The sequence below is a fragment of the Empidonax traillii genome, unplaced genomic scaffold (assembly GCF_003031625.1).
Source record: "Empidonax traillii isolate 1590-97213 ecotype Southwest subspecies unplaced genomic scaffold, ASM303162v1 scaffold419:size1009643, whole genome shotgun sequence".
In the NCBI taxonomy this organism is placed as follows: Eukaryota; Metazoa; Chordata; class Aves; order Passeriformes; family Tyrannidae; genus Empidonax; species Empidonax traillii.
In genome coordinates, this window is record NW_020955612.1 from 953,373 (window position 1) to 978,097 (window position 24,725).

At 53.2% G+C, this 24,725-nt stretch overlaps 1 protein-coding gene across 5 annotated transcripts in view; it reads left to right on the forward strand.

Moving 5' to 3' along the window:
• Positions 1 to 24,725, forward strand: part of CACNA1E (calcium voltage-gated channel subunit alpha1 E) — a 98,404-nt gene that overhangs the window by 54,236 nt on the left and 19,443 nt on the right. For 3 of the 5 annotated variants that reach the window (XM_027894156.1, XM_027894154.1, XM_027894157.1), the window contains exons 9-26: positions 8,642 to 8,757; positions 9,700 to 9,753; positions 10,017 to 10,151; positions 10,438 to 10,647; positions 11,951 to 12,063; positions 12,307 to 12,419; positions 12,555 to 12,686; positions 13,023 to 13,095; positions 13,469 to 13,586; positions 13,898 to 13,965; positions 15,191 to 15,288; positions 18,414 to 18,470; positions 19,383 to 19,988; positions 20,085 to 20,359; positions 20,991 to 21,150; positions 21,691 to 21,820; positions 22,328 to 22,387; positions 22,718 to 22,824. In XM_027894156.1, the coding sequence (XP_027749957.1) occupies positions 8,642 to 8,757; positions 9,700 to 9,753; positions 10,017 to 10,151; positions 10,438 to 10,647; positions 11,951 to 12,063; positions 12,307 to 12,419; positions 12,555 to 12,686; positions 13,023 to 13,095; positions 13,469 to 13,586; positions 13,898 to 13,965; positions 15,191 to 15,288; positions 18,414 to 18,470; positions 19,383 to 19,988; positions 20,085 to 20,359; positions 20,991 to 21,150; positions 21,691 to 21,820; positions 22,328 to 22,387; positions 22,718 to 22,824 (2,625 nt within the window). The remainder of the gene's footprint in view (positions 1 to 8,641; positions 8,758 to 9,699; positions 9,754 to 10,016; positions 10,152 to 10,437; positions 10,648 to 11,950; positions 12,064 to 12,306; positions 12,420 to 12,554; positions 12,687 to 13,022; positions 13,096 to 13,468; positions 13,587 to 13,897; positions 13,966 to 15,190; positions 15,289 to 18,413; positions 18,471 to 19,382; positions 19,989 to 20,084; positions 20,360 to 20,990; positions 21,151 to 21,690; positions 21,821 to 22,327; positions 22,388 to 22,717; positions 22,825 to 24,725) is intronic. The other 2 variants (XM_027894155.1, XM_027894159.1) reach the window with 1 other exon arrangement.

Genomic DNA, 24,725 nt, shown 5'->3' on the forward strand with positions numbered 1-24,725 from the left:
CAGAAGTTGACCACAGCTCACCACTGGTCCTGTCCCAGCCTGCTCTGCCACTCCTGGCAAGGAGATGGTTCATGTCTAGGTTGTCCCTGGGAGCAAGAGGGTGAAAGAGGGGAGATTAAAAAAAACTTGTGCTTGGAGGAATAGCACTGAGGGCTCATGCGGAGTTCCCAATACCAGACAGGCTGCATTCTCACTTTTTTCCACCCCCCTTTCCCCAGCTTCTGGTTTGCAGTCACTCTCCTCCATTCATTGCAACATCATCCTCCTGTTGAGGTCTGGTAGACTCCATTCCCCTATCCAGTCTCACACTTCCAGCCCCTTTCCAGGGTAACAAAGCTGCTATGATGGTATCTGTGGTCTACAGCAACAGCTGAGTGGGTGCACAGTGGATGCTGCCTGACCTGGGAAGGCTGGATTCTTAGGCTAGCTGAGGAGATGACCTTTTGGAAGCTGATCACAGAGGAAGAAGTTGAGCACAATGGCAGTAAAAATGAAATCCATCTGCCTTGTACCAAACAAGAGAGTAATTTAAATCCTCCTAATTGCTTCCACTCATCCTGGTGGTGTTAAGCCTTTTCTCCCTTTAAGTCTTTTCTGCCCCCCACCCCCAGCTCTTGCACTAAGCCTTTGAAAGAAACGACTAATGTTATAATTAAAGGATCAATTTGGCAAGATTTCTTTGTCTTAAGATCTTTCTTTCAGGTTGGGTTAGCACTGCATTCCCAGTCTCTGGAGAGTTTTCTTCAGCTCCTTCAGGAGCCTTCTGTACCATCTCTGAAATCTTTTCACTTTGCTTAATTTAAATTTTTTTCCCATCCAATTTGGAGGCATAACAAACGATGAATAAAATTAAGTTTTATAGCAATTAATAATAAAGGTGTTGAGGGAGCAAGTGTACATTTTCGATGGAGATTTTTGCTGGCTCTACACAAAAATCTGAGCCCCCATGTGTTTGAGCAGGATCAGATGGTTTGAAGTCAAAAACACTGGGAAGAGGATTAGTATCTTGGAGGTAGGTGGTTCATGGAGGGGGATGTGGGGAGTCACGTTGCCACAGTGCAGGAAGGCTTGTGTGGGGATCAAGAGTTGAGAACAAGGTGTCAACAAACAAATTTCTTTGCTGAAAGGGTGGTCAGGCATCGGAACAGGCTGCCCCGGGAAGCGGTGGAATCACCGTTCCTGGAAGCATTCAAAACACGTGCGGATACGGCACTTGGGGACAGTTTGGTGGTGAACAGGGTGGTGCTGGATTTGAGGATCTCAGAGGGCTTTTCCAACCTTAATAACTCTGTGATTCTGTGCCCAAGAAATACTTGAGCTGGGAGCTTGAAAGCTTGGAAGCGTTGTGTTTCTTGCTTCGCTCATTGTAGGATCTCTAGGAGTGGCTCGGAGGAGATGTGAAATGTCTGCGCTTGTTGTGTGTTTGGGGACTCAGCGGTTGAAGCCACTTCTGAGTGGAGGTGTGGGTGTGACGAGGAGGGTGGGCTGTGATGCCCACTGCCAGGTTCCACAGCACCCCCTTGGGCTGCACGTTGGTTGGGCCACGTTTGGCAAGAAACGTCCACGCTCGTCACTTTGTTCTGGGGAAGCTCTTTGTCATCAACGTGGTATTTGAACATGAGTGAAGCAAAGGAGCCTCTGAGACCTTCATCTCCATTCAGCAGGCAGGTGGGCATCCATATTCAATGAGAGCCTCTCTGCCACGCTCTGCTGTACCACCTTTCTGCGGAGGACCTCCAAGCCCTATGCAAACAAGGTGCCTGACGAGGGATGCGCATGTCTGGTGTGCCCTATCCTCCAGTGTTACAGGGGAATAATGACTCCTCTTACAGCCAGCTGGATGAGATTGAAAAAAAAAAAAATTCCACAGCAAAAAGATGACTTGGTGACTTTCCTCTTTGATTTCTCCTGGCAAATTATTTGCCAGCGTGTCTCAATTGCTTCAAAATTACTCTTGTTTGTGCCTCCTTGCAAACCTGCTTCGTGGATTGCCCATGGTCTGCAGACTGTGGGTGAAAAGGCTCGGGGTTTTTTTTATCTTCTCTACAAAGCACTCGGCAGATATTCTTGCTTATAGATTGCTTTTGGAGTTGTTTGTTCCAAATTATTGTAATTTCTGTGATCCTGGTTGATGACAGCAATAGCATGGCCATGGCTGCAGCTCTTTGACTTGGTGGATGGCTCTGGAGATGCCCAGTTCCTCCAGAATCACCTCCACCCTTGTAAGGTGGTGCCAGGCACTGCTGTCGTGTGAAGCTGACAGGACACCCCAAATGACACCCATAGGATTATCTATCCTTCGTGCATCACAGGCTGCTGCTTGGTTTCCAGCTATGGAATGGCACATCTAGTAGTTGCACTGCAGGTTTCATGCTTGATGGCTGGTTCTGAATTAATTGTATCTGTGTGTTGAAGGCTTCAATTAGAGTGCTTGGAAGCTCCTGGGAAGTTAACGTGACGAAATGTTGGAAATTGGTTATTTTTTTTTTTTTTTCCCCATGCTGTAACTTACCTGCAGTACAGGCTGTGCACCTTTCGTCTGCAGATCGCTGTTGCTTGCAAAGGGAGACTGTAAAACTGTTCTCTGCTTAAAGAGAATAAAAACTGGAGCATAGGAGGGAAGGGGAAGAGTGACATTTTTCCAGCACTGAGTGAGCCAGTGGGAGTGATTGCGAACAAAGCCCGGGGCTCTTGAAGCAGTGAAGCTGTGCTGCTCATGCCAGTCCTGCCTGATAAGAGTGAAATGCAATCTAGAGCTTCCAACTCTGCTTCTGGCTGATGGGGCTTCCAGAGCCTCCCACCACCCTTCAGCAGCTTCCTTGCAGCTTGGGCTGACTGTCTTATTGCTGCATTTGCTGCATCATTGCACATGGAATTCTCTGGGCCGTGGGGACAGCAGTACAAACCTCAGTGTTGCTACCCTTGGAAAAATGCTGAAATTGAGAGCCTGCAGTTGCAATCTTGGTGGCCCTCTTATGTGCTGATGATGCAGCCCAGCATCCTGCTGGCTTTCTTTGCTGCAGCAGCACACTCTCTGTTTGCACTGAGCTTCTCACCGGGATCCATAGGCCCTGTTCCAGTTGGGTAGATCCCAGGCTGTGCTGCCCTCCTGGATTATCTTTTCCCAAGATAATAAGGTACAAGACCTTACAGTTGTCCTTGTTGAATCAGAGAATAATAGAATGTCCTAGGTTTCCTGGAAGGGACCCTAAAGATCTTCTCATTCCAACCCCCCCTGCCATGGACAGGGACACCTTCCACTAGACCAGATTGCTCAGAGCTCCATCCAGTCTGGTCTTGAATATTCACTTCCAGGGGTGGACCATCCACAACTTCTATTCATAAGGTTCTTGATAGCCCACTCTTCAAGCCTGTCTAGGTCCCCCTGCAGGATGGTTCTCCCTTCCAAAGTGTCCACTTCCCCACTTAGCTTGGTATAAGCAGCAAACTTGGCCTTGGAGAAATCCAGGCAGACAATCACAAGCTTCCTGCAGGGTAGAAGGTAACCATCAGCATCTGCCTCTTCTTAAATGGGACAGTGATGTAATGGGTAATCTCAGGGCTGGTACCTCCCAGCTCCTTCCCCGTTTTGCCATCTCCCCAACAGCTTGTCAGCTCTTCATTCCCCAGCTCGTGTGACTGCCAGCGCTCTATAAATGTGCTCTCTTCAGCGCTGTCAGCTGCACGCTCTGCCTCTCGCTGCAGCTCTGTCACACTGTGGGGAAGCACAGGGATGGTCAAAGCTAATGGCCACCAGTGGAAGGGAATGCAAGGAATAGGATATTTGTTTTCCTTCCTTCCTTTTTGTGTTTTCTTTCTTTTCGCCAGTTGGTGCTTTGTAGAAGATTTTGCTGAGACAACCCAGCTTTGTTAAGGAATCATAGCACAGTTTGGGTTGGAAGGGACCTTTAAAAGCTATCTGTTCCAATGCCCCTGCAGTGAGTAATGATGTCTTCAACTCGATCAGGTTGCTCAGAGCCCCATCCAGCCTGGCCTTGAATGTTCTCTGACTTTGAGTAGTTCAAATGAACTTAAATCAAGCAATTTCCTGTAGCCAAGAAACCTGTTGCCTCCTACAAAGCAGGCCTCCGAAGCACATCTTCCCTCTGCAGAGGTTTTTGCACCTTTTGGGTACCCTGCTGCTGCCCTTGCTGTCGGTTCAGTGCGATAAGCCTGGTCTGCAGTCCCAGTTTTGCCGTGCTGCTTGTCACTGTCTGTTTGAGTTGAAGCTCCAGGTTACAGACTGTGCAGTCAGTTCAACACTCTTACTTCAGTTCCTTTACACCTCTTGGGTAAATACCATCTGATCCCTCTGGTTTGCAACTGTCTCAGCTGTGTTTTCCACACTGTCTGTTGTCAGTTCTGTCCCATAACCTTCTCTGACACCCTCCTGGAGACTTGAAGGCAATTTTCCCTCAGACTGTGGTGCTCAAACCTGAAGTGGAGCCATGAGACGAGACCTGAGGAGAGCAGCAGTATTACCTGATGTCTTACAGATGGTCTTCCTTGGTATGCATCCCATTATATTGTTTTTTTTTTTTTTTTCATAGCAGCATAGTACTGCTGTCTCACCTCAGTGCATAATCCAGTATTTCTCTGCTTCCCACCCCATCCTTTCCGCTGCCTTACATGATTTTAAGACCTGTTTGTTAACTGGTTTGCTGGAGGGAACTTTAATGGTTGCAAGAGGTGGTGAGTTGATGGCTTTGAAGATAGCTGGGTACTTGTTTTGAAGCATGGAGCCCACAGTACTGAGGTGACCAGCACTGTATACCTGCTCTGGACTCAAAGATGGTTTGAAAAGTAGAAAAGTGGATTGCAGTATCTGTGATATTCTTTATTCTTAACTGGTTTTTGGTTGGTTTTCTTGTGGTTGTTTTTTTCTGTTTTCTTGTGTTTTGGTTTTTTGTTGTTGTTATTTGGTTTTTGTTTGTTTGTTTGTTTTCTTTTTTTCTTTTTTTTTTCAAGCTAGATGCTTCCACATATGTGGTTCTCCCATTAAAACCAGACTTGAGCTTTCCAGTTAGAGCAGAACACAACGTTGTAGTAACATCATCACTGCCCTGGTGTGGGGAAGGATGTGGGGACATGGAAGGGAAGGTGGCTGAGCATGGTAGTGTCCCCTAAGGTCTCCTACCAGGAGCAGAGATGCTCCCAGGCTGCATGAGGGGAATGCCAAGGCTATAGAGGAGAATTTGCAGGCAGAGGGGGAGCAAACCATCTGTGCTCCGATCATCCTGGCAGGCTGGGCACGGTGTGTGGATGGATGGTGCCCTTGTGTGCAGAGCAGATGGCACACACTGCTCCCCAGATCCCACCATGACCCTCAGCCCTCACCTCTAAAGCTCTCTGAGCACCTTCAGCTTCATGAGGCCAGGTAGAGAAGGGCTGCAATGGCACAGGGTCGGCACATCGTGGGTGGATGTTTTCATGCTGGAGTTCATCAGGATTTGAGGCCTGGAGACCCAGGTGGACAAGCAGAGGTGTTGCTGGTGGAGACTGTGCAATCTGCTGGGGTCCCTCGAACCCCCTTGCAGGGACCCCATGGGGCAGCAAGCCCTGAGCTCTTTGCAAGGCAAAACTGGGCCATCCCTGGCAGCGTAACCCAAACACACCGGGAGCAGAGCCCTTCAGTGGGAGGCAGGAGCCTGCTCTCTTGGTGATGGGATGCTGCCCTGCCTGTGACTTGAAGCCTTCCTAAGCAGCTGTCAGTCACCATTGCTGGCCCTGTTCTCACTCACACACAGTATTATCTCTATCCGCTGCTGCAAATTGGTTCTGAGCAATCCTTGATCTGTCAGCATCGCCTACCCACTCTCAGATGTCACCAGCCCCCGCTGCTGCCCTGCTTGGTAACGTGTCTCTCTGAAATGTAATAATTCATTAAGTTGAGATTAACTTTCTTTTTTTTCTCCCCCCCCCCTCCCCTTTCTGCCACCCCTTTGTCCTTCTAATGGACAAAAGCAATTAAGCTCCATTAGGGATCAAGTGTGTGGGAAGCGACTCCCTCGGAGACGCTGCCGCAGCTGCACGGACCTTGTCCCTGAATGCGTGTGGCACCAGCTTCCTGCAAATTAGTGCTCTGTGGGCAAATGGTTGGGTAGGGGGAAAAGGCAGGATGAGGTGGGCTCTGGAAAAGGTGCTTCCATTCCCTTCTTCAGCAAAAGGAGACACCAGCCTCAGCAGAGGAGGGGCTGGAAGACAGGGATGGCAAAGCAGGAGGTGGCAGAGCGGCCTGATTCCCAGCTGGTGTAAAGCAGGGGAAGCTTACCAAGTGCTCCCAGTTGCAGGCAAGCTGAGAGAGCTGGGGTTGTTCAGCCTGGAGTGGGAAAGGCTCTGGGGAGACCTTAGAGCCCCTTCCAGTGCCTAAAGGGGCTCCAAGAGATTTGGAGAAGGGATTTTGGACTAGAGTGTGGAGTGACAGGACAAGGGGGAATGACTTCAAACTGACAAAGGGCAGGATTAGGTCAGATATTAGGAAGAAAGTCTTTGCTATAAAGGTGGTGAGTCACTGGCACAGGTGAAGCTGTGGCTGCCCCATCTCTGGGAGTGTTCAAGGCCAGGTTGGATGGAACTTGGAGCACCCTGGTCTAGTGAAAGGTGTCCCTGTCCATGGCAAGCAATGAGATGGTCTTTAAGGTCCCTTCTGATCCAAATCATTCCAGGATTCTGTATGGACGGGGTCTGGCTGGGAAAAGTGCTGCCAAGGTGCTGGCTGACATGGGGTTATAGCCTGTGGGGGCAGAGGTTCAGGGCCTGGGAGGACCAGGGACCAAACCAAAGGAAAACAGGCAACCTCCTCACTAACTTGGACTGCAAATGGCATCTTCTCATTTTTTGACATCCCAAATTTGCAAACAAAGGCTGGTGAGGAATGATATCACAGCCAAATGCTCCTGCCTTTCCTCCAGATAGGGTAAGGAGGGTTTTTGGCATGGCATGCCCAAAACTGAAAGTGCATTTCACTGTTGGCTGTGGGAGGTCCTTCCCTCTCCCCCATTTCCTCCCACCCTCCTTGCCTTCACTTAGGCTGCTTTTCTCTTCCTTGCCTTTTGTTCTCTCCCCTTTCCCTGCCCTGGGAAGAAAGTTTTATTTCAGTCTGAAAGCCAGTGCTGGAGAGGGAGAGTCATTAGATGCTTAATGCTGGAGCGGCAGGAAACTTCACCTTCCTGGGGTGGAATTAAAAACGCTTGAATTGTCTGGGGACCTTAAACAAGAGATTGCAGGGAACATTCAGGGCTTTCCACACAAACACACACACAACACACGCACACACACACACGAGAGCCCACACGGCATCAAGGGTGTAATAGCTCTGCTGGGGTAATGCACTTGAACTCTCTCCTTTCAATTCTTTGGAATGTATTTTATTTTTTGAGGCTTGAGATTGCTGCTAGTCTCTGGGGAGAGAGATGTTCATCTTCCAGAGAGAACAGTGCCATTTGTTCTTTGTAATCACGCTTCCCTTGGAGCACCCTGAGACCAGGAGGGAAATGAGGGCATGGGCCGGAGTTCTGTGGATGCTGGGACTTGGGGATGGAACAAGGAACTGCAGCCAGCAGATTGTGACTCCCTGGTGTTGTGGCAAGGAAGGAAGGGTGAGCTGGGGGGATGGCTGGTGTGAGGGATGCTCCCTGTGTGCAAATGTGATCAGCAGTGGAGGTGTAACTTTTGGGTCAAGGTGCCCCAGGTATACGGTGTGTGCAAACGTGGGGTGTGGGACCTCCTAGAAGCGGGTCTGGCCATGTCATCTTACATACAACCCCTGGTGTGGGTGGAGGTTGCCTGCATTGCCACTCCTGTGTTCCCTGTCAAGTATTTCCATTTTCCTGTTTGTGTTCAATGTACTTTGCGAACGGGGGTGTCTTCACACAGCTCTGGGCTGGGCTGTAGGTGAAGTCATGTCTTGTATATATTGAGGAGCATGATTATTTGTGTGCTTAGAGGTTCATGTGAGCACATGGTTGCTACTGCCTTTGTGCACCCCATGTGTTGGAGGCTGCAGCAGGCACAGCATTAGTTCTGGCCAGCGTTGCTCAGTGTTTGATATGCCCCAGCCTGCACGGAGCCCCTGTGATGCTGCCTGACCTCCTGCCCATTGCAGAGCTGCCCCAAGTTGTTGTCCTCTTCTGGGCTGGTCGTCACACCTGGACAGTTCTTGTGAGACACTGAAATCCAGAGGAGGACAACAGGGATGTCTCAGGTGCTGGGAAAAAAAAATCCAAGGAGAAACTGGAAAGAAAAGGAATTCAGAGGAGGAGGTAAAGGCAGGGGACATGACCTGCCCTGCTCCATCCCCTCACTGCCTCTTCCCACTGCCTGGTTTTTATTCCCTGAAGGGACACACAGAAGCCAAGCCTGTTCTGGAGTTGGGTGGCACTGGGAGCATCCTCCCTTAATGTTGGCAGCTCCCAGCTGGGGCATGCGGGACTCAGAAGTCAAGCAGGGGGTTTGCTCGTGTCCACCCACGCCTTATTTTCTCCTCTCCCTGATCATTCATCCATCCCCTGGCTGTGCTTTGGCCAGGGATGACGATGCATCTCCCCAGCAATCACCGTGGCAAACCCTTGGTCCCTGCCATCCCTGTGGTTCTCCAGCCCCCTCGGACCTGCTCTCACCACTCCCTTCTGCCCTTCCCCAGGGAGTTTGCCAAAGAGCGTGAGCGAGTGGAGAACCGCCGAGCCTTCATGAAGCTGCGGCGCCAGCAGCAGATTGAGCGGGAGCTCAACGGATACCGGGCATGGATAGACAAAGCGGGTAAAGGCTGCTGGGCCGGGGGGGGCTCTGGGGGCACAACGGGCACCACAGACTGCTGGTCGTGTGGGGTGCTGGTGCTGGAAAGGAATCCCTGAGCAACATCCAGTGCAGCCCCCAAGTGGCTCAGGTGCTCCCAATGATGTTGGGTGAGCTCGGTGTGACGGCCCGGTCAGGCTGCAAACAATGACATCACCGGTCACTGATGAAACCTCTTGTTCTGTGGCGTGAAACTGTCATGTTCTGAACATGAGGTGTGTTACATCTTCAGGGGAGGCTGTGAACAACACGGCTGTCAGCCGTGCTCTGCAGTGGTTTCCTTTCTCTTGACATTTGCTGGAGTTCCCTGCAGTGGTGGGCAGTGGGAAAGTAGAGCAGTGAACGGTGAGACTTGTTTTCCAGTTAAATCTCCTCCTGGAGCCAGCTGGGGGGGATGCACTTACTGGTGCTTGTGGACCTGAGCAAGGGCTTGGGGTGGTGGAGGTTCCAGGCTTCCTGCTGACACCCAGCCAAGCGTGACAGCCTGTGGGTGTTGCCACAGTCCATGTCCTTGCTTGCTCCTCATAGGAATCAAGTCAGTGCATTGAGCTCTGTGAAGGGAAGATTTACACTTTCATCTGGCATTCAGACTTGTAAAATATGGGTAACTCAGAATTAGCCCTGAGCCCCAGACCTTAGTTTTGGCCCTGAGTAGAGCCCCTGACCTGACTACAGTGTTCAGCTTCATGGGGAGATTAATGATGGTGGAGGAAGAAGGGCTGATTGCAAGTAATTTTTCTTTCTGACCCAGTGTGTGGTAGCTGCCACTTGTCACCCTCCTAACCAATACTTGATAAGAGTTTTCAACCTAGAGCCAGCCTCTGGGCTGGGAAAGGTGCTTAGGTGTGAGGCAGTGATGTCGGATGGTGTCTCGTCTCCTGATGCTGAACTGTGTGTTTTGCATAGAGGAAGTCATGCTGGCTGAAGAGAACAAAAATTCTGGGACCTCAGCCTTAGAAGGTAAGACAAGCAATGCCCTTAAAATTTGCCTGTTCTTACTTCTGCCTGCCCAGTTGAGACCTCCATCTGTGATGGGAGGTCTGGGGATGCCTCAGGGAAATCTGCAGCCTATGAGGGGGTTGTGGGGAGGTGGATTGACAGCTTGACCCCTGAGCTTAACCCCTCTTACCAGACCTAAGCACTGATCACCAGGTCCTTGTTCAGGAGGTGGTTACTGGCAGAATTGGGCCACTGTCCAACACCCATTCCTCTTCCCCTCGCAGTGCTCAGGCGAGCCACCATCAAAAGGAACCGTACAGATGCCATGAACCGTGACTCGAGCGATGAGCACTGTGTCGATATCTCCTCTGTGGGCGAGCGGAGGCTGGCACAGAGAAGACCTCTCCATCCAACCTTGGGTCAGTGCAGTTCTTAGCTTTCTTCCCCAAAACCTCTGCGAGCTTATTGAGTTGCCAGCCACACCCATCACACGGAGGCCGTCACAGATCAGCTGTCTCTGCTAGTTCAGCAGCAAAGGGGGAAAACCTCCTGCTGTCCCCTGTGCCACTTAATAAACATTTGGATAAGTCGTGTCCCTTAAGAGCAATGTCCATGTCTCACGTTGCAGGCAAGGCTGGAGCATTCGAGTCCTTCTCTCACCTTGACTGGAGCACCCAACTCCTTGTCCCCCCTCTTTTCCTTTAGGTAACCCCTTGAGTCACTCTGGCCTCAAAGGTGCCAGAATGGACAGTGCCTCCTACTTACGACACAAGGAGCGACTCCTGCGCATCTCCGTTCGCCACATGGTGAAATCCCAGGTCTTCTACTGGATCGTCCTGAGCCTGGTGGCTCTCAACACCGCCTGTGTGGCCATCGTCCATCACAACCAGCCAGCCTGGCTCACCCACTTCCTCTGTGAGTCCTTGGGCTTTGTGTAGGTGTGAGAGCTCTGCCTGGGTGGGCAAAACCTTCTTGTCTTTGGCAGCTGGAGGTTGCAGCACACCCTCGCTCCTTGCCTCAGGGCACGTGGGGATGAACCTCACCAGAATCATGCTGGGATGAAGCTGGGTGGGGAATAACCTGAATGACATTCACTGTTGATGAGAAAGGGGTGTGTGAAGCCATGGAATTCAGCTTTGCCCTTGGCCCTGTGGCCACTAAGGGCTGTCCCAGTCCTATGAGCAAATGTGGAGGGGTTGTACTGGCCTCGTGTCCTTCAGGTACGATGTGTTTGTCAACACAGAGAAACAGACTGTGGGTCTTGGTGGGATTTATCCTTAAACTGTGACCAGTGGTGATGGCAATCTTGCTGGAGACACGTCTTTGAATGCCCACAAGCAATTGCTGAAAGGTGTGAGTTTGCAAGGACGGGACTGGTCATGGAGTCAAAATTTTGGTGCAGAGCATGGCAGGGGCATTCCAAGCTTCCAGTTGCAGGAGTGTCCCTCTTCAGCCCATGGACCATGGTACAAGGTTGGGTCTCAAAGGCACTATGCCCTAGCATGTCTATCCTAGCATGGGCAAAGTGCAGAGCAGCGTGGTCAACCCCATGGCAGTCGTATGTTACTCCTGAGCTGCTGCTGCAGTAGTTCTGCCTGTTATTCTTACCTTGAAAATGTCCCTGTCAAGCAGAGGGTCTACCCAAACCTGCAATAGTATGCTCGGGCTTTCCGGGATCCCAGTACGCCGTGATGTGGTATGGCAGCTGGTCGTGGTGAGAAGCATCTTCTGGACGAGGGGAAGAGCCAGGCTCTTGCCTGCTAAAGGTTCATGAAATAGCTGGAGAAGCTTTTCACTGGCTGTTCGGCTTGGTTTCCCTGGCCAAGCTCCAGCCGTGCAATGATTTAAATCCAGGTTGATAACATTCCCCCCCAGTGTCATGTGGTTGATGGCTTTGCAAAGGCCTCAGCCACTGTCAAATCATGCTGAAGAGCTGCTCTGCTCTGTGCTGGCCATCCCTGGTCCTCCCAAACTCCTGGGACACTGGTGCAACTACCCTGAACAATGAAGTCATGGGGTTGATGCGCTGTTACGTACAATTTAGCTCCTCACAGACGAGCTTCCCTCACCCCAGAGTCTGAGAGCCTGGGGATGCAGTTGTGGTCCTTGACTTGTCTCGTCTCTGTGGTGTGCTGTATGGGTGACAGGTGGGTGCATGCAGGGTGCTCCACACAGCTCACTGTCCCAAGGGTAGCATGTTTGGGGTTTTCTCTTTTAGACTATGCAGAGTTCCTGTTTCTTGGGCTCTTCCTGCTGGAGATGTCCTTAAAGATGTATGGGATGGGGCCACGCCTTTATTTCCATTCTTCCTTCAACTGCTTTGACTGTGGGGTAAGCAGGCCTGGAGATGCTGTGGGTGTGGGGGGAGATGCAACATAAGGCACCAAGGGGGAGAATGGGATGGCCCTCACAGTGGGCAGGAGAGCCCTTTCTGCTGGGGCAGCCTCCTTGTGTCATCCTGAGACACCAGGTCTTGGGCAGGGTGGTGGGTGCCTCATCTTCAGGCACATTGTGTTTTCCTGCAACAGCCTGTCCTGAGCCTGTCTTTGACTTGTGGCTGTGTCTGTTTCTCAGGTCACAGTGGGAAGCATCTTTGAAGTGGTTTGGGCTATATTCAGACCAGGAACCTCTTTTGGGATCAGTGTCCTACGAGCCCTTCGTCTCCTGCGGATATTTAAAATAACCAAGTGTGTACCAACCACCAGAGCCTGTCAGTCTCCATCTCAGACTGGGGCTGCAGCCCAGATCCAGTCACTCTCCTGCTCTCCTGCTGGTGAGGTCAGCATTACTGTGAGTGCTCCAGCAATGTCTCTGTTTTCTAGGTACTGGGCATCCCTGAGAAATTTGGTGGTCTCCCTGATGAGCTCCATGAAGTCTATTATCAGCCTTCTCTTCCTCCTCTTCCTCTTCATTGTAGTCTTTGCCCTGCTGGGAATGCAGCTGTTTGGAGGCAGGTAGGTTGTTTCAAGTCTGAGGAATAGGAATTTCTTGGTGTTGAAACCAAGTGACGACACCTTTTTTAGGGGACCAGGAAGACTGTAAGCCTTCCCCCTCAGTCTGCTCCTAACAGTGGTACTTCTCCCACACAGAAGTCCCTGCTCAGGGGTTGCCTTTGGGCTGTGAGGGTCCTTCTAGCCAGGAGACTTTTTGGTTTCTACGCCAAATACTCAGGAGACCTTTTTTGGACTGGGGAAAGGTCCTACTAAGCACAAGAGAGCTGATAGTACAGCAATCAGGGGTTTGTTGACCTTGGTGTCTCATCCCGTTTATGTTCCGGTTCCCCTTCCCAGGTTTAACTTCATGGATGGGACTCCATCAGCCAACTTCGACACTTTCCCTGCGGCCATCATGACAGTGTTTCAGGTAGGAGCTGGACTGCAAGGGAACACAACTAAAGGGACTTGGGACTCACTCCTCCGTGGCTGGAAGGGGCTCGTTAAACCAAACAGGCTCCCCTCTATCAGCTGTTAGTATATAACTCACTTCCTCCCTCTCCTGTATAACAAAGTGGATGGCAGGAGATGGAAACTCTTCTGCCTCTGTTACAGAAGATGAAGAGTTTCAAAACTCTTCTGAGGAGAACTAAATCCTCAGCAGTGTCCAGTGTCATCTGCCTCAGGTGCTGCAGCTTAGGGGCTGGGTTATCCACTGCACAGGGTCTCTGTACTTGGCTCCTGTGTATTGGTGGGTGACAAGAAGGTGCAGGTGACAGAGATGCTGTGTTACTTTCCTGCAGATCCTGACTGGTGAGGACTGGAACGAGGTGATGTACAATGGCATCCGCTCCCAGGGAGGTGTTCGCTCAGGGATGTGGTCCTCCATCTATTTCATCGTCCTCACCTTGTTTGGAAACTGTATCCACCTGGCTGCTGTGCTTTTATCTTATCACCCTCTGTGGGGGCATCCCCCTCCCCACCCACTGCTCCTTCCTTCTCTCCCAACTGGGGGAGACCCGCCACACGTGTGGCAGCGTTGGGTATCCCAAACGCAGAGGAGCAGCTGTCTGGAGGTGCACTGAGGGCTGTTTATATGGGATGGGTGAGGAGTTTATGCCTTTGGCTGCTCCTCACTGCGCTGACGAGGTGCCATCAGGGCCACCTTCCCTTGGTAGCTGCAGACATGCATGTCCTTAACACACGGCTTGTGCATCCTTAGCTGCTCACAGATACTCTGCTGAACGTCTTCTTGGCCATTGCCGTGGACAACCTGGCCAATGCCCAGGAGCTCACCAAGGTGTGTTCCTGCTGCTCCTTCTCTTGTGAAGGGAGCGGAGGCAAAGCCATTTAAGACTTTGATTTAGGAAAGTGCTTGAACCTGCTGATCCCTTCAGGAACACCCACACTTCAAGTGTGGCTTTAACCATTTCTCCCTTTAAGCTCCCCAGTTCTGTTTGCTGCCAAGTCAGATCAAAATAACCCTCATCTGTTGGATGGGATCTGGTGTGGGGACTGTTGTTTGCTGGAGCACCCTGGAGATGTGGAGTGGGAAGCACTTTCCAGTGGTGTCAGTATTTATTCCCCATATGCCCACAGGGCAGCGAATGTGATTTAGGATGCAATTTAGACTGGTGCTTAAGAAGGTTATTGGGCTTAGCTGTTTTTAAGACCATGTTGGGAAATATTTGGGGAATGCTAAATTGTTGGGGCACCATCTGGATAACAGCGAATAGGAGAGAGCTGCCAAGGGTCACTGCCGCTCTTTGGAGCAGATCAGTGATCCCGTGGGAACCAGATTTTTGTAGAGCCCATGCCTATTTTTCACGTCCTTGGGGCTTACTGTGAGGCTTCCACGCTGCTGTAAATCTTGACCCAAAATGGGGCACGGTGCTGGTTTGCCTGAGGGGCGTGTGTGCGTGGGGGGGCGGGGGGGGCGGTCCCTGTCCTCCCGCAGTGGGTGCAGATGGCACTTCCAGGGACTGCTGTCTGCCGCTGGGGTGAGAGGGATGGGAGAGCTGCACGGGGTGCCAGCAGCATCAATTAAGAGAGTGCCAAGTTTTTGAAAAGCCTGAACGCACGCTAATGACTCCTAATGACATTTCTTGCTCCTGAGACACAGCCATACTCATTAAATCAACCCAGTCTCCGCTGGGGTCGTTCGTGGATGCCTTGCCTCCCACTCTGTTAGGGGGATGCCTGTGTAGCCCCTGTGGCTGTGAAGAAGGGAGGGCTGAGCTGGTCTGCTGTCTGGGGCTGTTCTAGCGTGCACAGCCCAGCTCTTGCCTGGAGTGGCCTGGGTTTACTTAATTTAAGTAGTGCTGATGCCTTCAGTAAGATCTGGTTGTAGTGGGGAAGTTGCATCTCTGCAGCACAATGAAAATAAAGACTGTCTCTGGAAATACAAGCCCCGCTTTGTCCCTCATGCTTTGCCATGTAGGGTAGCCCTGCAGATCCCTGGCGTGGCTGCACCTTCCCTTGAAATCCCATCACCCCACTAAGCAATGCCCCTCTTTTCTCTGCAGGATGAGCAGGAGGAAGAGGAGGCCTTTAACCAGAAGCACGCCCTTCAGAAAGCCAAGGAAGTCAGCCCCATGTCTGCCCCAAATATGCCTGCTATCGAGTGAGTGACCCCCCCACACCACTGCTACCCCAGTGAACCCCTGAGCCCAGCCAGGCTTCTTAGAGGGGCACAGAGGTGCGGCAGAGCCTGGTATGGCTGGCTGTGGGGGCTTCCACAAAAAAAAAAGAGGTCTCTGCATGGGGTGACCCTCTCTGGGTGTCTTCCTGAGGGTGGATGGATGGATTGGGATCTAGGACTGTGCTCCTCGTGAGCAGCGTTGCCTTTGGAGAGGTGGCAGCACAGGGACCAGGTTACCCTAGGGGACCTTGAGTTGCCAGACCCTACCCAAGCAGCAGCCTCAGTTCTTGGGCATGGCAGAAATATGCTAAAAAAAGGCTTTCTGCCCCAAATATGAGCTCAAACACTGAGGGCTGATGCTAAGGGTGGGCATGGAGGCTGGGGAGGAGGAAGGTATCTCCAGTTATTCTTAAAGAGAGGTGATATTTGTTCCTAGGGAGCATTTCTTTGTGGCAGAGCTGCAGGAGAGCAGCCAGGGCTGGGGGAGAAGGGAGCAGCAGTGTCACAAATCTCCTCCAGGCTCCTTCCTTGGGAGTGAATGCAGTTAGGAAAGATGGAGCAGGTTTGTGAAACGACATTTGACTGTACAGAAATTTGATTTGAGCAAGGAAAAAAAGCCCCAAACTACATAAACCTGCAGCAGGGTGTTAAGGAGCCTTGTCTCTGTGTTTCAGCAGGAGAAAATTCTGTTTTTTCCTTTCTAGATGCCTTTTTTCTCTTTATTTTGCAGTGTCATATGGTCTAAATCACATAAAACTTTCAAAGTCAACATTGGAACGAGGCGTTTTGATTTGTTTCCCAAAACAGTACATTTCAGTACAGCTGAAGATATTTTTTTTTTCTCCTTTTTTCTTTTTCTTTTTTTTTTTTTTTTTTTAAAGAATCCTTTCCCAGGGAATTTTAAGGTTTCGTTATGCTTTGAAACCCAGCCAAGCTCATACAGGGCAGAATCTCTTGCAGATTTGTTGAGAGAAACTGCTGTTTTCAGTGCTGATCTGGGGGGGCTGCAGGCACTGTTGGCAACAGCCCCCTCCCTGGTTTGGCAACAGTGGGATCTGACGGTCCCTCCACTCATGATTTTAGGCGCAGCAGGAACCAGGGGTACTTGTAGGCCCTGCCTGACCTCCTGGCAGCCACAGGTTTCTCCTTGGTTTGGGGGTGATAGGATGTTCGTAATAAATCTGTGTCTGCCCAAGTACTTGGGGGGATTATGGGAAAGATGATGGAGTCTGTATGTCATGACTGTTTCTGGCTACCAATCGGAATATGTTGGATAAAGTGAGGAAACACAGGGATTTAGGCTGCAGCAGAGGATGAAGAATGGACAGATGAAAGAGAGGAAGAGGGGGAGATGGAATATATTAGGGCAGTAAAGGATTTGCCCATGCTGCACATTCCTGATAGAGCTTTTTAGTTCATTGTGAGGTGGAGCTGGTTGGGAAAACAGTCTCTAACCTTTCCTTTATTGTTCTAGTGGCTTTGAAATGAGAGGTATTGATATTCACAGGTCTTTTTTCCAACTCCTCCCACTCATGAGGACGGATAGGGTTGGGGGCAGGGAGTGTGATGCCATGGTGGGGTGACTGTTGCTCTGATGTGCTTTTGGTGGTGCTGCACTGATGCCAGCAGCCAGGGAGGGATAGTGGGGACAGCACATCAAGTGAAAATCCGGAGCAGAGCTGGCCTCTGCCTTTGGGTGTGCGCACACAGACGCCTTCGCTCCTCGGTGGGTACCCAGTGCGGGCAGGTCGGTACATGCTCTCCTGCCTGCAGAGGGCTCCGGCGGCCTGCGGGGACAAGCGCTCCCACGGGATGGGTGTTCCCACGTGGCCAGGCTGACACAGGCGGCCGTGGTGCCGCTCGGGGTATCGTATCGGTCCGCGGGCGCCGGCGGGGCAGATGGCGCGGGGCTGCTTGGTGAGTGGGTGGCCAGATGGACGCGTGCAGGTCCTGTCAGGTGTTGGTGCCTAACGCGGTGCGTGGATGCCTTCGGAGGCTCGGGCACTTGCTGCGGGGATGGCGGTGGGTGCCTGTAACTTGATCCCCACCTTGAGCGTGGCACTGTGCTGTTCCCATGCTGTAATGACCAGCGTGACCAGAGCACCTCTCCCGTGGGGACAGGCTGAGAGAGTTGAGGTTGTTCAGCCTGGCGAAGGGAAAGCTCCAGGGAGGCCTTAAAGCACCTTCCAGTACCTACAATACCTCTCTTACACTGTAAGAGAGCTGGAGAGGGACTTTCGACAAGGTGTTTTTTTTTTTTGACAAGTGGTAGGACAACAGGGAATGTCTTCAAACTCTTAGGAAGTGGTCTTGAGCCTGCCAGAGCTCAAGAAGCATTTGGACAATGCTCTCAGGCACATGGTGTGATTCTTGGGGTTGTCTTGTGCAGTGCCAGGGGTTGGACTCGGTGATCCTTGTAGATCCTTGTAGATCCATTCCAGCTTAAGAGATTCTGTGATTCTATGATTGCATCTGCTTGGGGTGGTTTGCTTGGAGCTGTGCTTTATCTGAATCTGTGCTGATATGAAGGTTAAAGCCACAGATCTCCCCAGCTGCTGGTGGGGGTGAAGGACACTGCCAGCCCTGTTAATCTTCTCTATGTGTGGGCTGCATAAGTGACAAGAACTCTGTGGCAGCTCACCCTGGGCTTGTGCCTTGCATTTGTTGGGGAGCTTCCTGTTTCCTTCTCTAGACCTAGGGCAGCATGGTGACAGCTCTGAGCAGCTTGGGGCTGGTCTGATGCCTTCCCTCCTCTTTCCAATTGCCACGTTTTTCTTGGGAAAAGTGAATTTGGAGCAGTTTGGAACAGCTGTTAAATATCCAAGGATGTTTGGGGGCTTCTGAAGGACTGCTCTCCCCACGCACGGCGTGGGGAGGGCTCTGTGGCCCCCACGGAGTGGATCCCAGCGTGTCAGTGTGATTGTGGGCAGCTCACTGCCGGTGTGCAAGTGTGGGTTCTCTGTGTACGTGCAGGGATTCACTGCCCAGCAGCCGATCGGCAAAGAGATGCTGGCTGCCCAGGGTGGGGGGACACCTCTCCGCGCTGCCCACAGGAGCGGAAGAAGGGGCGAAGAGGGGGATTGAACCCGTTTATTTTTCCTCCGCAGAAGAGACAGGCGGAGGAGACACCACATGTCGATGTGGGAGCCACGCAGCAGCCACCTGTATGTGGGCCGCGGGGGCGCGTGTCCGTCTGTGGCTCCTGTGCTGTCTGTGCGTCCGCGGGGCCGGGGCACACCCCGCTCCCCGCCGGCCTCCTCGGCAGGGCGGGGAGGGAGTGGCCGTGTGTGTGTGTGCGTGCCTGCATCCCTGTGCTGCCGTGCACCTCGTTCGTGCGTGTGCGTGTGGTTTGGTGTGTGCCGGACCCCCCACCCCGTGTGTGGTGCTGTGCCGTACGTGCGTGTCGCCGCCCGTGGATGTGCCGTGCACGGTGTGCGAGCGGTGTGTGTACTCGTGGGTGTTTCCCCCGTGCCTTAAGGTGTGTCGGGAACGGCGCGTCTGTCTGCTCCAGGGTGTTTGCCGGCGAACTTAACGACGCTGCTAAGGTTTTCATGGCACATCCTCGTCCTCCACGTAGAGAAGCCCAGTACAGCTCCTTCCCCTGCAGACAGTCAAAATTGCTTCTTCCCGAACCTCGGGGCAGGCTTCCTACCCGGGATGTGCTGGCGAGAGGCAAAAAGGGGTCCCTGTGTACAGCGAGAGGGCTTGGCCCAAATTTAAGGTGGCTCCAGGCAATCACACGAGAGGAAGGTGGTTCCTGCCTCTCTGGGATAGGGCAAGCCAGGGTGCTGTCTGCTCCCAGAAGCTGGACAAGAAAGCTTCAGGGCGGCAGTGAGGATGCTGGGGCTGGTCATCCATCAGCCTGATGCCTTCTGAAGGGGCTATAAGTACAGTCTCAGCCCCCTTTCCAGCCCCTGCCATCACCAGAGGGCTGACAAACTCTTAGCACAGCCTGTAACCCTGGTGGTGGCATTTCCCTCTCCCTGGGATTCCCAGATTAAATCCAGGGTGGGTGCTTCAGCTGGTGGGAGGTGGGGTCAGCCAGGATGCTGACCCCTTGCTGTCCCCCGTCGCAGGCGGGAGCGTCGCCGGCGGCACCACATGTCGGTGTGGGAGCAGCGCACCAGCCAGCTGCGCCGGCACATGCAGATGTCCAGCCAGGAGGGCATCAACAAGGACGAGCCACCCCTCATCAACCCCCACGCCAGCATCTTCCGCAGGAAGAAACCAGGGGATGGCGTCACCCTGGAGAAATGCACCGAGGAGCAGGGCAAGGGCGAGCGGCCGCTGGCGGAGGGACCAGAGCAGCCTGTCCTGGGAGCCAATCCCAGCGGTGGTGAGGAGAGGAGGAGCCCATCGCCCCGGGCCAAGCGGGACAAGGAAATGTGGCAGCAGAAATCATGCCATGGGAACTGTGAGCCGGGCGAGCAGGACGGGGCAGGTGGCAGCGTCGAGGATAGAGCCAGGATGAGGCAGAGCCAGCGGCGCAGCCGGCACCGCAGAGCCCGGATGGAGGGGAAGGAGCAAGCTGGCATCTTGGGGAGCCGCTCGGCCAGCCAGGAAATGGGTCTGGAGGAGGCCAGCGCCATGGAGGGGGCACAGGATGGGGACCGGCGTGGGGACGTGGCCGCAGCCGAGGTGCTGATTCAGGGGGAGCCGGAGGCAAGCGGAGAGTCTGTCAGGTTGGTAACTGGGGAGGGCATCTTGCCGTTCCCAGAGCTCCTAGTCCTTTCTCCCTGTCCTCTCACACCTTGTTTTCTCTCACATCCCTCCTGCAGGACAAATGGGGTCCCTGCCGGCGATGCTGATCTGATTGGGACTGCCAAGAAGGGGAGCCCCCCACATGCAGTCCCCGAGCCCCACCAGGGGAAGACAGGCAACCTGACAGAACAGGACTGCAGCAGCCCAGACACCAGCGAGCAGGCGCTGCTGCAGGGCAGTCGCACCGTCAGCCGGAGCGAGCCTGACCTCTCCTCCATCACCCCCAACACTGAGAAGGCCACGGAGAGCACCACCATCATGATCGATGTCCACGACTCTGCTGTGGTACACAGTGAGGACCCATCTCTCTTTCCTGAGCCCCTGTCCCAGCCCTCGGGAACCCTGTGGGGATGGAAAGCCGCTTGCATGGCTTTTCCTGTCCACATCCACCAACTGGGGGGGAGGGATTTCTTTGCTGTTCCTTGCAGCACCTCCGTCCAGCACCCCAGTTTCACAGGGGAATCCCAAATGTAGTGCTGATGTGCTATCATCCTCCAGGGGCTGTGTCTCTTCCTCACCCCCTTGCCATCCACCCCTTCATCTGATTCGTCATTCCCCCTTCCTCTCCGCCCGGGCAAAAAACAGTTGCATTCCCTGTTTTTCCTGACACATGCACAGCCTCCCCCAGCTTGCTGCCGCTCAAACACCTTAGCAGCATTCTTGCTGTCAAGGTGAGCTGCTTCTAAACAGTGTTATTAATTAAACAGCATGGTGAAAGCTGGCCTTGTTAAACCCCATTTCATGTGCTTCATCCCAGCATCTCATCTCTTTTTCTTCCTTTCTGAGAGAGAGGCCCGTCTCCCAGTAACAGCACAGGGATTTAAAGCAGGAGTCAGGGGGTTTGCATGTGCCTGCATGTTGCAGGGACACCCCAGGGTGCTGTCTGGGTGCAAGGCCAGGCAAAGGCTCTCGCTTTCCTGCAGTTAGCAACAAGACAGATGGTGAAGCCAGCCCCTTAAAGGAGGCCGAGACCAAAGAAGATGAGGAGGAAATGGAGAAGAAGAAGCGGAAGAAGGAAAAAAGCGAGACAGGCAAAGCAATGGTGCCGCACAGCTCCATGTTCATCTTCAGCACCACCAACCCGTGAGATGTTTTTTGGAACGTAGGAGCCCCTGGGCTGAGGAGGGTTGCAAGGGGAAAGACCCCTAGACATCACCAAAACCAGGGAAACCTCATGGGAGGGAGTCTGAGTATCTCCCAAACAGCCTTGATAACCAGCTGTGGTGTTCCCCCGGCCCCACAACTGTCTCCCTCTGTGCCATCCACGCTCTTGACTTTGTCTCCCAACTGCCGATGACTAGTTGGGATTTTTAGTCACTAATTGTTAAATTTATCTGCAGTTTTATACTCCCCTGTAGCTCTTCCCCAGCTCCAGCAGCCTGGAAGAATAAGCGCCCCAATTTCTCAGAGACTTCAGCTGCTTGGTTGTGGGGTGGATGGGGGTGGGTGGGACGGCCAAAGAAAAGGGTCAGCGGGCCCAAATTCTCCCTGAGCTCCCTTCTCCTGCTCCTCAGACTTTGCTGCCCATCTTTCTGCCCTGGAAGGCGGGTGGGTTTTGCCCGTGGGCCATGGCTGGGGCCTGCCAGGGGCTCACGGGTCGGGGTGTGGGCTGTGTCCCCACAGGGTGCGGAGGGCCTGCCACTACATCGTGAACCTGCGCTACTTCGAGATGTGCATCCTCCTGGTGATTGCCGCCAGCAGCATCGCCCTGGCGGCCGAGGATCCCGTCCTCACCAACTCCGACCGCAACAAAGTGATTGCAACCCTCTCCCGCTCCCCCTGTCCCGCAGGGCAGTGCAGACAGAGGTCCTGTAGAATTTTAGCTTCTGTGGTGGAGCACGTGTGGGACAGGGAATGAGGGCAGCCGGTGGCAGCACCTGCACTGTGCCATGGAGTCTGACTTCTTCCTCATCACCTTCCTTTATAAACCCCAGCTTCCCACACGAGGGGTTTAGAGCCTGGGCTGCAGACCACGGTACCTTGTCAGCAGTAAAGTAGCTTAAACTGGGGAGATGCTGGTGTTCACGGGCACTGGTGTGGGGCTACACAATTCCAGCTCACAGCATGATGCCCAAGCCACTTGTGCTATGCACAGGAAATTATTCCCTTCTGCCTACACAGGCTGGGTTTGGGGCAAGGACCCTCTGTCTGCACCTGAGCCAGGCAAACCATGGTGTGGGATGGTGGTGGGGTCTGGGTGGGTACCAATGGGCCTGTTTGCTTGGCAGCATCTGCAGAGCACCCGTGACTCTCTCTGCAGGTCCTGAGGTATTTTGACTATGTCTTCACTGGCGTCTTCACCTTCGAGATGGTTATCAAGGTAAGAGCCCTTGCAGGCTGTGGGTGCCGAGACCAGCAGCATCCTTTGCAGGGGATGGGAAATAGCTCAGTTTTTCAGTTCTGGTCCCAAATCTGGGTGGTGGAGACCCTAAAGTTTTGGTTCTCAGCAATGGGAGTCTAGAGTGCTCAGCACCACTTTTGTCAGCCTCCAGGCTTCCACACAAATATGATGCTCCTTGACCTACACCCAGGACACAGGGATGAGTCTGCTACTCCCCAGCAGACTCTCCATCCCCCACCTTGCCCGGCCAGTGGCTCTTCCTGAGCTGCTCATTCCCTGCCTGTTTTGATCTCTGTTTCTCCCCTCCAGATGATTGATCAAGGCTTGATCCTGCAGGATGGGTCCTACTTCCGAGACCTCTGGAACATCCTGGATTTCATCGTGGTGGTGGGAGCACTGGTGGCTTTTGCCTTGGCGTAAGTGACCATCATCCTTGTCAGGTCCCTGCCTTCCCCTGGCTGTGGTGGGAAAAGAATGCAGCTGTGTCTTATGACTACGAGCCCCTGACTTTGCTTTTTTTATTTCTCTGCACCCTTCTTCTCTGCTTCTGGGATTGCTCCTAGCAGTGGTGTGTGGCTGCTCCAGAGATGTATTTCTCCTTGTTTATCAAATGCTGGTGAGCAAGCAGGCAGGGAGCAAGGCAAGGCAAACTGGAAGTGCTAGGAAGAGGTTGATGGTGAAAGTAGATTTGAAACAGATCAGAAGGGGCTGTTGGAGAGGGGAGAGAGCTTAAGGGTGGCAGAGCTGGAACTATACAGCTGCTATGCATCTTGGGGTGCACAGAGAGAGCAAAAGCAGTAGCCAGCAGGATGGAGCTGCCCTCTGAACATGTTTGTGCTGGAAATGGTTCCTTTTTCTCTGCTCTGAGGGGGAACGTCGCTCCAGAGCCCTGCAGGGATGGGGATGTGGCTGGTGAGGTTTGTGCCAGCAGCCTCTGCGGCACCACAGCGGAGTCAGGGTGCTGTGTGCTTGCCCTGCAGTATGTCCTCGCTGAGCATCACCTTGTGGTTGGGCTCTGGATCTGAGCTTGTGGCGCCTGCAGATACCGGGATGTCTATGATGCCTGTGCCCTGGAGGGGAGGAGCACCCAGGGATGAGTTTCATGCTGCTCTGCCCTCCTGTGTGCCGCTGGTTGGGGCAGGTGATGCAGCGTGAGCACAGGGAGGGATGTGTGGTGCCACGGTGATGCTCGCAGGCCCCAGGGCTGTGATGCCCTGCTGGTGCCCGAGGAGGGAGAGGAGAAAAGAGGAGAGGCTCAGGCTCCTTTGTCATGCTGTTGTTCTCTCTTTGTGCCTCTGACACTGGCGGTGGTGGCGTTAGTGCCGGTGAGAGGGGAGGGCCTGGCAGCCACGCAGACTGAAGCCTTGTCCTTGTCCACAGCTCAGGTACCGTGTGAGGCTCTCGGGGTGGCTGTGTTGGAGCCCTGATGCCGCTCGATGGATTACAGCCCGTAATCCATCCCTCCCATCTCACCCCAGACTGGGCAGCAGCTCCTTTTCCTGGTTCTCACCCACTTGCACCATCCCTGGCTCATTGCTTTTGCCTTCCTCACCCCATTCCTTTCCTGGTGCTTTCAGCCCCTGCTCTCTCCTCGGGAAGAGCATGGGAGAATTCAGCTCACGCAGAGCAGGGAGGAACCAGCCCCTGCAGTTCCTGCAGACCCTGGCATGGGCAAGGGGCATGGAGCAAGTTTGCTGGCTGGGAACAATGCTCTGAACTCCTGGGAGGCCACCCAGGCCACCATGAGGGTGGATCAGACATCTTTGGGATCTGGCTGATCCCTCCTCTGCCAGGACAGCCTCTCAGAGCATGTCTGGCAGGTCTCAAGGGCATCACCTGCCTGAAGATGCACTGAATAGTTTGAGGATCTTTACAGGAGGAAAAGGAAACTTTTTCCTTCCAAGACAACTTCCATCAAGACTTTTGATGGCTGAAGGAGCGTAGCTTGATGGCTCAGCCTGCTCCTGAGTCGATGGGTGCCCTCACCAGTGCTAACAGTACAGTAGTCTGTGTTTACTGTCCCCTTGCCCCCACCCCACAAAGGTGACACAGTTCCTGAAGTTGCCCCTGGAGGTAGCAGGGTCCAGCACTGAGCATGTGGGGAAGCTGCCATGTCCCTTCTAGCCCTGCTTGTCACCTGCCTGCCTCCACCCATCCTCCAGAGGGAAGGACATTCCCTCTGGGCATGGGGCAGCTGAATTCTTGAGGGTGATCACCACCATGGGCTGTGGCACAGAAGCCCTTCCCATGGAGAAGGCCCTGGCATCTCCACAGCCATTTGCAGAAAGCACCGATGTCACCTGCTCACTCTTGTAGC